Source organism: Taudactylus pleione, unplaced genomic scaffold (assembly GCF_031769625.1).
Source record: "Taudactylus pleione unplaced genomic scaffold, aTauple2 ptg000040l, whole genome shotgun sequence".
Taxonomy (NCBI): Eukaryota; Metazoa; Chordata; class Amphibia; order Anura; family Myobatrachidae; genus Taudactylus; species Taudactylus pleione.
The window spans coordinates 4774779-4792177 of NW_028284442.1; the positions used below are offsets into that span (position 1 = coordinate 4774779).

The following is a 17399-nucleotide window of genomic DNA, read 5'->3' on the forward strand; positions in this document are numbered from 1 at the left end:
TAAGCTAAACAGCAAAGAGAAAGTGTGGTTAATTCTTTACACGTTACACTGTTTAAGTTATAATTACCTTGTTAGTCTCTGTCATCTTGTCAAGCTCTTTATTATGATTTATGACCCCAAGGCACCTGTTCTCCACTCATCTCATGGCTTACTGCCTATTCAGATCATTTTGAAAATATTATGAACAATTGATTGCATGTACGGTACAGTGTTGACTTGTATGTTTTGTCTCCAAAATTGTTCTTGTTACAAGAAATCTCTTCCTACCTACTATTTGTTTATCAGATTAAATATTTTTAAAATATATAACTTAATTAAATTGTATCGGCATGTTAACTAATTCATAATTAACTTACACTGGCATATTAACTAATTCTGCAAGTTATTACTGATAATTATTTTTTATAATCAGGGTTATTATGGTCTTAGTTGCATAAGAGGTGCTTTTAATCTTTGAAATTCTGATATTAAGAGATGTTATTTTACTTCTGTAGATAATATTCAAAGTTATCTGTAGACAACCTTTTTTGCAAAAAAAAAATTGTTAAAGTCTCTCATAACTAGCATTATAGAGTTTTATGTAACATGTCTCTGTTTAGTTTGCTTTTTCACTGTTTGCTTATGGTTGATAATGCTGAAATTATTACAAGTATTTAATAAACTCCCAAAAAACATATATACATAATATATACCTCAAGATGGTGCTCCGATCCAAAGAGACTATGGGGTATATTTACTAAAGGTCAATTTTAATAGATAAAAATCGATCAGAATCAATCATCAATTTTGTGTTTCTGGCAATTAATCACACATTTACTAACACACAATTCTTAATCTTTTTTTAAGTACAGTTGTGACCTTATTAGAGATGTGTGGTTCAGTTCTCCAGAAATCCGAATCCACACGTATTTTGTGAATCCGGACAGATCTGAGTCACAGTTCTAATCTGCTATAGAGATCCAAATAAAGTCGGTGTTCTGATCTTCCCATGGTTCCGAATTTCGGGTTTTGGATTGCAAAAGTTACATTATTTTTGTAGTTTTTTAAAAATGTTTTACTATTTTAAAAACGAAAAAAATATCCAGATCTATAACCAAAATACTTGAGGGTGGTTTTGCAAAACAAAACAGGTAGGTAAATTCAGACACAAAACCAAAACACGGGGATCAGCGCACATATCTAGTCCTCAAATATCTAGCCTTAACACACCACACAGCATGACTTGGCTGGTGTGAGTGAGGCACCAGGTACCGTGCTACTCTGCTAGAAGTCGCAATGCAATGTGACTAGAACGCACCAGCAAACTGTACTGATTAATTTGATATGTGACACTTGTATATCTGTGTGCATACATAGCAGTGCCCCATCCACATATTTATTATACTATCACTACCCCAAGCCAATCACATCTCAGGAGTCGATGTATCAAGCAGTGAAAACAGTAGAGAAGTTGTCCATAGCAACCAATCAGCTTTGTCAAGTACATTCTATAAAATGATAGGTAGAAGCTGATTGATTGCTATGAGTAACTTCTTCACTGGTCCACTTCTCCACTCTTTTCACTGCTCGAGACATCAACCCCTCAGTCCTGCTGAACCCCACCATGCTGCTGCCTATCTCACATGGGCTCAGATTTATCCATGAGTTATATTCTTGTTATCAGTCGTTACTAATCTTAAATGGTGCTCCAACCAATTTGCTCCTGTCAGTTTTCAAACACATGACAGTTAGGAGCTGATTGGTTGGAGCACCATTTAAGATTAGTAACGAGTGATAACAAGAATATCACTTGTTGATAAATCTGGGTCCTAGTATGGCAAGAGAGGAAGTGCTTACTGTGGAACACATAGGAATGTTTACCATTCATACTGTACTACCATATATACATATACTGCTATATTTAACATACTGCATCACATATGTAACAAATATTTAGCATGCATAGAATGGGAAATCAGATTCAACTGGATTTGCTAAGTAGGAAGTAGCCTTAGTACTGTTATTGTGTTTAAACTCCAGTCAACTGGAATTCACTATATTGGGAGGTACCCAAGAGGTTATTATGGAAAGCCCAGACTCCCAGAAAATGGAGATGGTTAGTGGCTTGTACAGCTGGCCCTCACAGTCAGCATGCAGCAAAACTGATTTACTATAATAATGCATTTTTTATTTATTTTCCACTTTTAAGTTAATTACAGTAAAATAATAAACACTGCCCCTCTTAGTTTTATATGTAATAAGTTTGTCTGATGCAGATTGCTGATCTTTTTCAAATTGAGTATTTTCAGAAGACTATTAATAATAATAACAATAATATTATTATTAATAATAATAATAATAATAATAATAATAATAATAATAATTATTATTATTATTATTATAAAAGCTAAACCTATAACATAAGTAGGGTCTCCTTTGGTACTTCTTATTCACTCAGTAACTGTTATAGTGCTCCACTGGTCATGACAATATTGTATTATATTTTAGAGTACAATGTAAACAATCTTTAATATAATTTAAAAAATAACCAGAACACGGTTCATATAGAGTAAGTTAAATCGAAAGACTGTTCATTGTGCAGACTCCTTTATGTAGGTAGAATTGTTATTTCTACATCGTTGAACAAGTCTGCCTTTAGGTTTTTCCAAATAAAAAAAAATCTCAAAAAAAGACCCTCTGGAGCTGGGAATGTGTCTGTTTCTTCCCATGGGGTCAGTTGGCACAGAGTGAGACTGACACAGTTTTTATTTTTCTTTCAAGTCCGTTTCACTTCACCAAGAAGCAAAATAGGCGAATCTTAGCCTCGTGGGGTTTTTGCTAACAGTTTTACACTAAAAATGCAAACCATCCATTGTAGATTAGTGGCTTAATTTTAACAGCTGGATGTTTTTCTACAATCAGAGATGTATGTCAACATGTTTGCCAACTACACAGTAATACAAATTGAAATATAATTTGTTTAGAATTTTGGTATTATTTGGATTTATTTTTTCTAAACCATATATAGTATATATTTTTTTTCATCTATTTTTTATCTATTCATTTATTTATTATTCATACTCCTAGTAGGTACAATATCATTAATTTATTCAGACAGAGTAATTTAATGGTAATTGAAATACACCTTTGGTATTAGCCAGCTGTTCTTGATGGAAAGGAGAAGAGGGGGAATAGCTAAAAGTACAGTGATTTTTTACGAAGAGCTTTTGGGGTTTTAATTTGAGACATAAACAACATAAAATATATAATTAAGGTCACTGAGACAGTGCTATGAGTTATATACTATGAAAAAATATTTTGTTAATGATATGCTAGTTGTTGTCCACTACCGTAAAAGTCACTGCTTCGGAAGAGACGGTCTCTGCTATTTGTACCTTTTTTCCATTTAAATGGCATCCTTCATATATTAAATATCTAGGTATTTTTCTGCCCCAAAGTATTAGCCTATTCTCTCTGAACCACGTTCCTATGCTACGTATGCTCTGTAGGGAGTTAGACCAGTGGGCTTTACAATACTTTTTGTGGTTGGGCCATATGAACATTGTTAAAATTAATCTTATTCCCTATATCTTATATCTGTTACAGATGACTCCAATGGGACTCCCTACTCATTTTTTATGGAAGTTCAAAACAGGCTTGAAACAGGTCTTGGATTGGACTATAGGTCCAAAGTCAAAACTATGAGTGAGATTGGATAAATTATTTTCATCATTACACTTACATATGCTTCCTTATTGCTTTAAAATCATGGAAGCTACAGACTAGAAGTGACATTTCCTTAGTAATGTCTCCCCTTACTCCAATTTTGCATAATCCCGTTTTCACCCCTGATATCTCTGGAAGGACTATATCTGTCTGGTCGGCGGCTGTAAAATGTATAATGGGCCATTTAATTTCTGGCGGTAGGTTTACTGTAAGTTCTATCAGGAGCTTTGCTCTGATACCACCCTTACCAACAACTACTACTGGATTCATCTACATATTTGCCATTTTGCCTCTTCCTTTGGAGGGCTTCCCACATTTGTTAGAGACCTGACACCTTTTGAATCCATATGCGTTCACCAAATTCATACGATTTCTGGTAACTATAAAATTCTACTTAGTAGCCTGTTCACTACAACCCCCCATTTCACTGAAGTTTGGGGTAGGGATCAATTGGGAGAAATTTTACAACATTTGTTCTTATAATATAGAGGTTCTGAAGACCCAGGGTATTGACCCAATGGTACCATTGCCCAACTTTCCTGCATACATTCTTCATCTCTGCTGGAGATGCCATAAAGATGTAGATACATTGCTTCATATATAGTGGGACTGCTGCCTCCTAGTACTATTCTGGCTGAAATTTTAGCCTTGGCTTTAGAAATTCTGGGATACCCTGTCCTATTCAGATATCCTGCTTAAACATATAAATAATGTAGCCATGGCAGTGGTTCCAGTGCATTGGGGCTCTCATTCCCTCATCAGCCTCTAATTGGTGTCAGCCCCTTGATTTCTACAGTATATGGCTATGGACGATATTTTCCTTTCTCATGTCTGACAAACGCAATGAGTTTATGGCATCATGGTTTCGTTTTTAAGACTTCCCTCTCATATATGGCTCCTATGTCGCAGTCTTAGTGTTTCATTGGGTATACCTTAAATGCCCATGATTATCTATGTGTCTGGCAGTTCTATAGACCTCCTTCCACCTGCTGTGTAACTGCATTGCACTTTGGAACCATCCTTCCCTCCTTACCCTCCCCTTCACCCTTCCCCCCTTTGTCTCTTCTTTTCTACTCTCACTTTTTGCTTCTCTCTCATACTTATATGTACAATATAAATATGTTTGGTGGTTGCTTCGGGATGTAGTCAGGATACCGACGTTTATCATTAAGCCCACTAGTAAATCCCGACACCCAGCTTACCGAATGAAGGTAAGCCGGGTGTCTTAGCGTGTAGCTGTGGGGGGGAGGGTTAGCTTTAGGGACCCCTGGGGGGACTTACGGATAGGCACCCCCCTGGGAGGGTTAGGGTAGGGAAAGTGGGGGTTAGGGTTAGGCACCACTTATGGGGGTTTAGAGTCAGGCACCCCCCCGGGAGGGTTAGGTTTAGGGTGCAGGGAGGGAAGGTTAGGTTTAGGGTGCAGGGAGGGATGGTTAGGTTTAGGTACTAATGTGTGGAGGTTAGGGTTAGGCACTAGGGGGGAGGTTAGAGTTAGGCATCCCTAAGGGAGGGTTAGGGGTCTTACCTGCTGATTTCGAGATTCCGGCCCGTCGGGCTGCCGCAGTCAGTATTAGATCTGGCGGCTTAACAGCCGCCGGCATTACATACATATACTGGTTGATTCTGTCTAGCTGATTTGCCCAAATGTTTTAATTACATATGAGAAATTGTGATCTGTTGTACAGTATATTGTCCAAACATCTTTCTTTGAAAATGAAAAAATTATAAAAAGAAAATATTAAAATAAAGTCAGCATACTTAAATGTCTCCAACATGTCCCTAATTTTACTGGGCACCATAACATGGTTGTTTTGGCTCTGACTGAATCACTGAACTACATTTATTCTTTCTAACATGTCTACAGACCATACTATAGATCAGGGGTTCCCAACCATGGTTCTCAAGGCACACTAACATTCCAGGTTTTAGGGATAGCCATATTTGAGCACAAGTGACTTAATTAGTGCCTCAGTTATTTTGATTTAACCATCTGTGCACAATCATGGATATCACTAAAACCTTGTTAGTGTGCCTTGATGACCGAGGTTGGGAATCACTGCTATAGATTGTATGCTATATAAGTCAGAGTGTCTGCTTTATCATGTGCAAAAATTAATGAATTGTGTGTCTACTTTAGTTTGATTAATCTTAATATTAAGTTGCCTATCTGTTCCAAGCTCCAGAAAGTTCTGCTTTCTGGAGCTTGGTGCATATAGGTAATGCAGTCACAACTCCAAAAACTGCATTTTCAGAGGTTTTACCATTTTACACTAGAACTTTGATAAACTTTATAAATAATAATCTTAATTTTGATTTTGATTGTGTGGACTAATGCTATTAGATTATACAATAATCATTTTCATTGTGCATCAATGTCCTAGTACAGTGCACATTATGCTTAACTTCGTGACTGTTATTGTTTACTCCAGACTCCAAAACTTTGGAATTATCTATGACTGAACTTAATAAGTCAATTCCTATATACATATTTCTGCTAACAATATCTCCCCAGCAACCTCTAAACTGTTCTACACCATAGCCGAGATAAATTTCTATAGTACACAAACACTATTATTTATCCTAATTCTGAATTGAGAAATTCAAGAATATATTCTGTTGACCAACTTCATGACTTGCAGTTAATTTTGCCTTCCCTAGTGACAGTCATACAAAAGCAATTCTCTTTGTTTTATAAATACAGCTTTTGTTGACATTCACTAAAATGTGTAGTTTTTATGAAACAACCATACACAATGGGCCTGAATCATAGGTGCACGCTATTGCAGCCGCAACTGCGTGTTTTGCAGCAGCACAACTGCGTCTTTAATTCCACAGCCAATGGGATTTATATAGAGACAGCCACAAGCTGCAGCACTAATCTGCCACTGTGCGTATTAAGATGTACTATTGGCAGGGCCGGTGCAAGGTTTCTGGGCTCCCTAGGCAAATTTTCATCCAACTGCCCTTGTTCCCCCCCCCCCTGCCTTCTACATAAAACCTCACTATTATGTTTAACAAAACCTTGGGAACAACATTTGTGTGTATACTCTGGACAGTAATATGCCACACAAAAGTGCTACCAATATATAACATGCCAGACATCAATGTCCCAATACATAATTATACCACACATAAGTGCTTAATATGCAATTATGCCACAAATCAGTGTCCACAATACAAAATCATGCTGCAAATCACTGCCTGTAATCCATAATTATGCTGCACATCAGTGCCCACAATCCATAATTATGCTGCACATCAGTGCCCGCAATATATGCCTCACATTAATGTCTGCAATACATAATAATGGTGCAACATCCATGCCCCAATGCATAATTATGCCGCACACAGTGCCACAGTACATAATTATGCTGCACATCAGTGCCCGCAATATATGCCTCACATTAATGTCCGCAATACATAATAATGCTGCAACATCAGTGCCCCAATACATAATTGTGCCGCACACAGTGCCACAATACATAATTATGCCGCACATTAGTACCCGCAATACATATTTAGGCCACATATCATTTATTGCTTGCTAATAAATGCGAGTTGGGGTCCCTCCAAATAACTTTTTCTCCCTACACCCCCATCTGCCCTCAGTGACAGTAAAACTGCCTGCTACAGTATATATATATATTTTTTTACTGTTCTACAGCATACACCAGCAGACCCCTCTGCTGGTATATATTGGTCTTGGTGTGATTGTGTGTATATATATATATCTATTCCTGACTTACCAGCACTGGTCAAACAAGTTGGATATTGAATACTTATCTTAATATTGTTCTCAGCTCAGCCCCAGCAGCCCTGCTCATCGTTTCTGCAAAGGAAGAAGAGGAGTTAAGGGAAAAAGAGCAGAGCAGGGCAGGCGCCCACACTTGTATACAGCACATGTCAGTGCTGGCTCAGCCGCTGACAGCCGGGGCAGATGCAGCGGGGAGATCTCACACTAGCAGTGCCAGTGACACCAGGTCAATGTGTGGGGTGAGGTGACAGTGGTAGCTGCGGCTGGTTAGACCCAGCCATTTATTGAACCCAGCTGCACCCCTAGGCAGTAGCCTGGAGCTGCCTAATGGTGGTGCTGGCCCTGACTATCAGATGCATTGGTAGCACCATTAAACATTGCACTAAGAGGTGCAGATTATCCATCTGAACATGGCTGCCTGTGTCATAAGATGCAGTCGCTGATCGTGATAGGTGCTAGCCGCCCACTGTTACCAGAAACACCCACTTAAATTGCCTCTCTCTGCATCTAAATTCATTCTGCGGTAACCATCGGGATGCATGCGCAGGCTGAAAACATTGGTCAATTGTGTGCGGTATTGACACTGCATACACCTCTAGATCAGACCCATTGTAAGTAGCACTTGTTTTTGTTTTGTTTTTAAACTTCTAGTTTCGAATTGGCAAAAATAACATATATCTGATATTGTAAAGCATTCCCCATAACAAGCAACTCAAAAAATCTCTAGTTACAGGGACCTTAGTAATAATACCATTCTAACCAATTTTCTCTTTAGAGACATTTAATAAAGTGCAGTATATGCAAACTACAGCTTTTCTGGCATTTGTTTGCTGGTTTACAGTCTGCAGATTTACTAAAGGCAAAACTACATCAAAACCTCTGAAGAAGTGTGGCTTTACAATTAACTTTATCAAACGCGCTTAAAGGAAAAAGGCAGAAAAGCAGAGATGGCCATCATAAAAAGATAACTCAAAAACATATAAATAAATTTAAAAACCAAAACAAAATAATAAAATCCTCCCTTTTCTTCACTAGTTTGCCATTTTACCTAGCATCAGGCCCAGTGCACTTGGGCCACCACTCCAAGAGATGCCCAACCCAACTCTAAGTAACTAAGTAGTAATATGGACCTCCTGGGGCCAAATGTAATAGGGTGAGATTTTAGAAAGCAGTAGAACTCTCACACTAATACATTGATCGAGTTGTATTTTCAAAATAGGAAACACCTGGATGAAAGTTTAAATCTTGAGAGTTTTTTTAGTCTGAAAAACATGCAAACATGTTCTGTGTGTAACAACCTCTAAGGGATGGTATTTGTAAATACACCCCTCTCAGTGTTAAAGCTTGCTTCCTGTTGTAGATATTGCATTCCTGAGACCCTGGGGATCGGTTTTCAGGTAAAAGAGGGGCTGGAGAGATAGACACGCAGGGGTGGGAAGACTGGGTGTGTAGCAGGCAGATTAGGGAAAGGAGGGGGAGGAAGAACAAAGGAATTGAGAAGAAGAATTTGGGAGAGAGCAGACATCTTTGGGAAGCATCAGAGCTGGAAGCAGAAATGTAGCTCTCGTGCTCCCCTGGTAGGGGGAGATTGGCGGGGCCATGGTGACTACCACGATGCCCATCTAACGCCAAAGGAGAGAGAGGTCTGGAGTGAGACCACTGAGATAACATCTGTGAGAGACCACAGAGAAAGAGCTGGAATGTTGCAGTGTGAGCAGTCCAGTGAAGTGTTTAGCACCCACAAGAGGTATAAGATATGTCAGTATATGTGTTGGAGAGATGGGGAAGAGAAATTTCCCAGTAGCTTTATTGTTAAGGGACAAGAGGAGTCCCTTATGCATAAAAGCCCCCCAGCAGCCATTAAAGGGGGGGTCACTGTGGTTGCAGTATGGCTATAGGAGCCATTCCTGTAGGATAGGGATGGGCGGCAGCTGAGAGTTTGATAGCTGCAATAGAAAAGTCTGTATATTGCTGTCCCATGTGAAAGAGAAGGGGAGCAGAGAGAGGCAGATTGGGTATGAGACACTCTGTATATTGTCTTAGAAGAGACAAAGGAGAGGCAGAGTGCAAACGAAGTTATGTGAGATATGTGCGAAGCTGTAGGACTAGAGGCACCAGCCAGCGAAGGGCTAGGTGGACCTGCAAGTATGAAGTGGAGAACTACAGGCACCAGCCAGCATAGGGCTAGGTGGACCTGTGTGTGTAAAATGCAAAGCATTCATTGTAACTGTGCTTAAAGACTGTGCTGGTGAAGAAGAGTGTGATGTAATGTAACCATATCCATAAGATTGTCATATACCATCTGTCTTGCTATCCTAAGCAAATGAGCTGGAGGGAGAGGAGAAGCTGCTGTAACCATATTCTTGTCCTTTAAAGTTATGTGCAGGAGGAGAGAAATAAAGTAGTATATTTTTATAAGAGAAGGTCTGGCGCCCAAGTTATTCAACAAGAACTGTTACTGTATGTGTATATCTATACCTGTATCTATATGTGTGACTGTTATAAAGCCTGCATGGGCAGGGACCCCCTTCTCAGGTATTGCCCACACCCTGGAGAGGTAGCCTGAGGCAATAGGAGGTGTATCACTAAAAATGCACCTATGTACCACACCGCACACTGAAGGGGGTTTACATGTGACTTTATTACATTGGCTGAGTTTAAAAATGTGAGAGTTTTTCTCATCCTATAACATTTGGCCCCTGGTGTCTGTGGCTGATGGGCAATTATTACATAATAGTGCCCCTTTTTTAATCTAATAAATAAAGGAGACTCTTTTCGAAATATAATAAATAATAGTGTCCTTATTTAAACCTAATAAATAATGGTGACATTTTGAAATATAATAAACAATAGTGCTCTATTTTTGCCCTTTTTTTCAACCTAATAAATATTGGTGCCCCAATTTTTCTGTAGTTAAGTGTAATAAATAACCCCCCTAAGGCCTCATTTATGAATGAGTTTTATCATTCACAATGAGTGATAAAACTTGTTGTGTATGATACTGGTGCTCCAGCCAATCAGCTTCCAACTGTCATCTGTTTTAAAAATGACAGTTGGGAGCTGATTGGCTGGGGCACCATGTATGATTAAACTCATTAATAAATGAGGCCCTTACTACCATCTAATTCTTTTCTTGATCTGGCATGATCCATACAGTAGGTAGAAAAAAAAAATAGAAATGAATAGATGGCCAACCAATCAGAAGCAGCTTCTGATTTGGCCGCTACTTGGCATTGGGCCATGCATGTGTAGTTACAGTAGCCCATCTACATCACCAAGCCAAATGCTAAATATCACAACCTGTTACTAATGGGGGGTTACAGTAGTAATGGTGGGTTCATCTACAACCGCATGTACTGTAGTTTAGCCAAAAGTGCATGTGATGTAGAGTTTTTGAAACCACCACACATCACCATTGATTTGATTTTTCATCCTCCAAACTGCTGAATAGTAATCCAGCGGCTTGGGTGCCAAAATCACTTGCATTGAGGAGAAATTTCAAAACTGCCATAAAATAACTGTTTAGTATTTTTCCCTCTAATAACCCTCTAACATTACAGCTGCTTGGGAAGTTTCATATTATAGGAGGTAGAATGTGTAGTAGCTAGGAAGTAGCTTGCATCTGGGCGTATGGGAACAGCAAAGAAAAGAACAATAGACTCCTCTCCTATAATAACCTTAAAAAAAATAAAGTTCCAATTGCCACAAATCAATGAGTATATATACCCATTCACAAGCCTGCTACTTGTGAATGGGTATATTTTATAATTTTTTTCATCATAATATCTTTTACTGTACAATATGATAGTATAAATAATGCAATAATGAATACAAATTTGTACAAGAATTTTATATAGCATTTTTACAAAAAACTGGGAAACATACAATCAAATAAAGTAGACAACATCAGTGAGACAAAGGAAAAAGTTTTGAACATATGTTTATCCATAGAAAAGCATAGTAAAATAAGAACAACAACAACAATATAAACTTTGGAGTTTTGATACAGGATTTAAAATAGATAGCACAGACTATTATATTTCAAAGATAATGAAGTAAATAAAAGTCTAGATGTACAGACAGGAATTATCCATGGTGAAGACACAAAAGCATGTAAACAGCAAGAGAGGAGGAGGGGGCAGGGAAGAGAGGGATAGCGAGGGGCAGGTGGAACGATGATGATTACTACCCATCTCAGATGCAAGTAGAGAAAAATAGAGGAAAGGCGATGGTACATCTCTGGAGGACACATCCCACAGGCCTCATAACAAAGAACCTCCAAAACACAAGGGTACTATTATGTAATATATCTTAAAAGATACCATTCTGTATGTTCTAACACAATTAAAACTGTAGATTTTTGCACCCAATTTTATATAAAAAGATTTTGACACCGATTTCAATATTAAACATCGCCTCCCTTCTGCCAGCATATAAAATGTCCAAAAGCTCATTTTTTTTAATTTCCAAGAAGAAGGTGATTGCAAGATATCCAATGGTTTAATATGGCTTTATTTGGCCACCATGACAAGATTCGGTATAAAAGGTATGAGGTGGGTAACAGGGCTGCAAAGAGAAAAGCTCTCATTACTTTTGGAAATCTAAGATCAAAAGCACCATTAACAGATTATGGTCTTATCCCAAATCCTATACATCAGGTTTTCGTCAACATGTTGATATTAAGAATGTTGACAATAAACATGTTGACACCAGAATGCCAACATATTCTGAGCATCAACATTCCGGATGTTGGCATGGCTAGAATGCCGACAACTCACATGCTGACTTTAGTATTATGTCGACGTGTTCAAAATGTCAACATTGTGAATATCAACAGCAGCAATGTCGACATGTGCAATTAAGATTAGGGTTAGGCTACATTTACGGTCAGGGCTATTTTGCAACTAGAGTAAGAATTAGGCCAGCAATTAGGGTTAGAACTATGGTTGGTTTTCCGATAAAATAGTACTATTGACAGTCTGCCTGTCGACATTCACAATGTTGTCATTCTGAAAAGGTCAACTTTGTCAATGGTATGTAGATATTCTGCACGTCGCCATATCATATCCAATCACTAGAAATCTTCTTACAAGTTAACAGATTATGGGTGAGAGTAGCACTAGGATTGTGTTATTTGGTACACTCACCTGTGTCAGTATCTACAAAATGCCTCCTATGGGCATGTGAAACATAGGTTTCTCAGATGAGTTTCAGCAAACCACTGATAAAGCCAAACGGCTCATGTAGTTCTTGTTGCCATGTCTCTCATGGAGCCAGGCAGCTGGGGTATAGGGTGAAAAAGTTTTTCCTCCAATGTTGGCTTCATAAAATAGTCCATGTTGAGAAGAAGACAATATAAGATTTTTTGGGAAAGAGCCGAGAGAGTAAAGGCCATAATATTAGACATAACCAGGCCACCTTGTTTTTAGGTAGGAACGTTTTTTTTTATATTGTAAAAAATGTAGAGAACTACTATGTACTCTAAAGGGCATCAGCTCCAATAATAGTAATTAGGAGAGGGTGAGAGAGTTTTAAAAAGAAAAAAAAAATTTACGTAATAAAGAGAACTTAAGGTCTTTCCAGTTGGTTAGTTGGGATGTAGTCAGCATCCCGGCCGACGGACTAAATATGGTCTAAATTGGACTTTGGAATTGTTTTCCCAGTTCTAACAGTATTTTTCTCATATTTATGTGGATGTCAAAATAATACAGCAGTCGGGATCCTGGCTCCAGAATACCGACCGTCAGCATCCCAAAGGTAAGTATCGGGGGTTAGTGTGAGGGTTAGGGTTAGGCACTAATGGGGGAGAGTTAGGTTTAGGGTGTGGGGAGGGGGGGGTATATTCAGGCACTAGGGGGGAGGTTAGGGTTAGGCACCAGGAACGGAGGGTTAGGGTTAAGGGAGGGTTAGCATACCAACCTACAAGTGTTGGTATGTTAACCCTGTCGGGATTCTGACCGCCGACATCCCAACCCATACCCAAACCAGTTAGTTGGGTACATATTTGTCAATAATCCAAGTGCAATTAGCTGTAGAGGTGGGAGACTTTAACACAATATTTCAACTTGGTATGAGTGACTGTGAAAAAAGAGCTTATATGTGGGTGACAGAAAGCTTAAAGAGGTGAGTTGAAGCAACTCGGATGTGTTCATATTTATTTTGTAGCTTGCAAATGAGCTGTAGAGAGACATATTATAGAGTAAGCCAGGACTAGACACTACTAGAGCTATTTTGCTCTAACAGTTGCCCACCTGAATGCACAAAAAAGATATGCCATTTCTCAGGGATACAGTAAATGGGTATATTTAACAGTAACAGTTTTAGCAGTTGAGAATTGCCAGTAGATTCAACTGTGTTGTCTTCTATTAGAAAATAAAAATCCTTGCTATCCATTCTATTTGAGTTTTATTTCTCTTTTATTCATGTATTTTGTCATTTCATTATTAAACTGCTGTATCTGATTGTTGTGACCTTACGCTCATTAACATTACTCCTGCAGCAAGAGTTTATTTTGGTGCTTTTACACCACATGACCTCTACTGGAATAAAGCAAAGGCCACCAGCGACATTCTGTTCAAGGGGAATCGATAAAGCAAACAGCTGACAAATCTCCCATATTAAGCACTTTGACAGCTAGCGGCTCTCTGCACATATTCAATATAGTTATATCACCTATTTTAATACAGAGTATTTTTTATCTTATTTTTTTTATACTAGATGCTATTGGCATACCAAATAGAAATGTTACATGATTGGAATAAAGAAAATAAATAACATAAAGCTCTGCAATTTCTTATTTGGTTAACAAATCTGTCACTCAGATTCCCAAGGTATCTAGGCTGTAACACATAAACCAGATCACATTACGGCTGACAGCATTTTCCTAAATTAATTCAGTGATTCTTTGTTTAGGTGCCTGGTGTGATTGAAAAAAAAAAACGTTCTCCTCTTAAAATGTCTTCTTATTTTCTTAGTTTGGGACGCCCGTCCTAATAGAAAATATCACAGAAGAGCTTGATCCAATCTTGGAGCCTGTGCTGCTGAGAGAGACGTTTAAACAGAATGGAGTGGAATATATCCGGCTTGGGGAAGCTGTTATTCATTACAGCAGGGATTTTAAGCTCTATATGACCACCCGCCTCCGAAATCCTCATTACCTTCCTGAAGTGTCTGTCAAAGTATGTTTCCTCCTGCTATGCACTGAACAAGGAAATTATAGGAATTAGTAAAATTGGAAGAAATGCAAATACATTGGGGATAATGAATGAAGTACTGTGAAGTTATAATTGGACTGTGGAATTGTTTTCCCAGTTCTAACAGTATTATTCTCATATTTATGTGGATGTCAAAATAATACAGCTGTGCAATAGCACAGGCAAGATGTGTCTGATTTTATTCCCAATTAGATTTTAGAGCAACTATTGTTTTTTCACAGCTAGTTTCTTCATTTAGCAAATATTACAGTGAAAACATGATAATTTAACTAAGAGGACAGACATTGTCTTGTATGGAAACACATGTCAAGGTTTTATTATTTAAAAGTGTAAAAACAATTATAGGGGATGCGGTTAATATAACCCAATGATCGGGATGCCGATTGAAGAAATCCCAGCGCCGGTATCTCGATCACCAAGAGAACACCGGCGTCAGAATCCCAACAAGACTGGGGATCTCGACGTAGAGATCCCGGCAGTCAGCATCCCAATCGTAAGGAGACCGGGACGGGTGGGGCAGGTTAGGTTTATCTGCCCCGGGTGGATTTAGGGTTAGGCCGCAGGAGGGGGTAGGTAAGGGTTAGGCTCCAGACAAGGGGGGTTAGGTTCAGGCATCACCGGGGGGAGGTTAGGGTTAGGCACTTACCGGGAGAGTTAGGGTGCGGGGTAGGGAGGGTTAGTATTAAGGTACAAAAAAGGAGGGTTAGGGGGTGAATAGGACAGGGGAACAGTACTCACCATTCCCCTGTCGGGATTCCAACCATCGGGATGCCGCTGTCACTGTACTGACAGCCAGCATCTCCTCCATCGGTATTTCATACCGATTCTCAATTATATTAAGTATATCTACTAACTTTACATGTGACATTAAAAAGACTTTACATTAACATTAATCTCTTGCAGTCTTCCATAAATAGTTTAGGTTCATTACAATAAATATATTGTTAGAAACTCCCGGGAGTGGGACAGGGCAATATACATATATACAATGATTAAAAGTGCAAAGAAATATTAGTGCTAACAAATACCAATGAGCTAGTTATAATATTTAAACTGCCCAAAGATAAATAAAATCCAATACTGGCAGAAATTTACAGTGTCAAATAAGTTCCTTATAGAACAGGCACAAAATATAATGGTTAAAAAGGTAATCTTTTATTGATAACATAGTAAGTAAAATATAGTTGCAGATACGGCTGGACCATATGCATTGTAATAAGACCCCAACACAACCATCACATGTGTTAAGGAGAGATTAAGTTTAAGGGTTCCAACAATGGGGAGGCAACAGTCATAGCACAACAACCAGTGCAACTCTTATATGCATTGAAGGAAAGGGATTCAGATGGAAATGCTCACTACCACAACTGGCCGGTCAAGCTTACCCAACAATATAATACCAGTGGGCAAAACAAATAAGGGTGAGGTACAGAAGATCAGTTGAAAGGCTAATCTCTAACAGAATTGAGAATATAAAGCCTCAGAACCTTCACCTCTCTCTTTTGGATCACCACTGGCAAACCATAACATAATCTACATGTCACTGGGCAAAAGCCATCTAGAGCCTTATGGTTTATCCAGGCTTATGGGCAACCTCAGTCAGCATACCAGTCCCATTGCAATTCAGCATTGCTATTCCATTACTTTCAGAGGAGTAGCAAGTCATGTGGCACCAGTGGCACTACTATTTATTAGCGCTCTCTGTCAGCTAAAGAACGTCCAATTAATCAAATGTTAAAATGGCATGCAGCACCAACATGAATGTCGGGGCTTTACAGAACATTGGCTGGACCTGCAAAGAAGAGGCCCTTTGGGAGAAGAGCCAAATTATAGTTTTTTTGTCTCCCAGGCACTTATTAATACCTCTACTAAAAGTGTAAAGGGGCACTTCCCCAAACCACTAATGATAAGTGCATTTTAATCACACTAGTTAACTTCCGTACTACTGCCAATTTCCCAAATCATTTTTGGCCTCATGCAATGTACTTTAATATTGTTCAGCATAACCCTAAACTATCACTAATTTATCACACTGTTCCAATACAGTACATCTTTATATCTCTGTACTTTCATTTATTTTGTGATTATACTCTTTAAGAGTAATCTAAACTACCAAAATAATCTATTATCAGCTAGATTACACTGTAACCACAAAATACTGAATGTACAGTCCAGTAACTTGAGCCCATGATCTATAGAGCACTAATACAGCATGATCTTTAGAACACTAATAGTAATATCTTACACATTATGTACAGTAGGTGAAATCTTAAGGTCATTATGGAAATATGTAAAGTAACATATAATTGTTGACCCAAAAAACATTCACTACCAGGATATTAAAAAATGTATGTAATTTAAAGGAAAAGACCATGATACAACCATATCTTTTTAGAAAATACCACTATACTCTGTGTTGATGTTTATTTTAAAAAAAACATTCATATGTAGTGTAACAGGGTCAGGGAACTGGTACCATCTCCTGGGGCAGATGGCACTGTGCAGCTGATGAGAGAGCACACAAATTTGTTGGTTTGGTGCAACTGGCCTCAGCCAGTTTTATTATACAGCAAAAACAAAATAAACAAAAATAAACACCTTGCCGTCTGGCACTAACTAAACACAGTATGATCCTAGCTCACTAACAAAACATACAAGAAGTTTTAGCAGGCATAATTCACTTGGTTTCAACAGCAGATTTCTCTCACAGAGACACTATAGACTCT

The 17399-nt window shown here is 38.5% G+C and overlaps 1 protein-coding gene across 1 annotated transcript in view; it reads left to right on the forward strand.

Annotated features, from left to right (window-relative positions):
• LOC148538322 (dynein axonemal heavy chain 3-like) overlaps positions 1 to 17399 on the forward strand; it is a 1025530-nt gene that overhangs the window by 838799 nt on the left and 169332 nt on the right. Inside the window, exon 49 of the mRNA XM_088455384.1 lies at positions 14434 to 14637. Within this exon, the coding sequence (XP_088311510.1) occupies positions 14434 to 14637 (204 nt within the window). The remainder of the gene's footprint in view (positions 1 to 14433; positions 14638 to 17399) is intronic.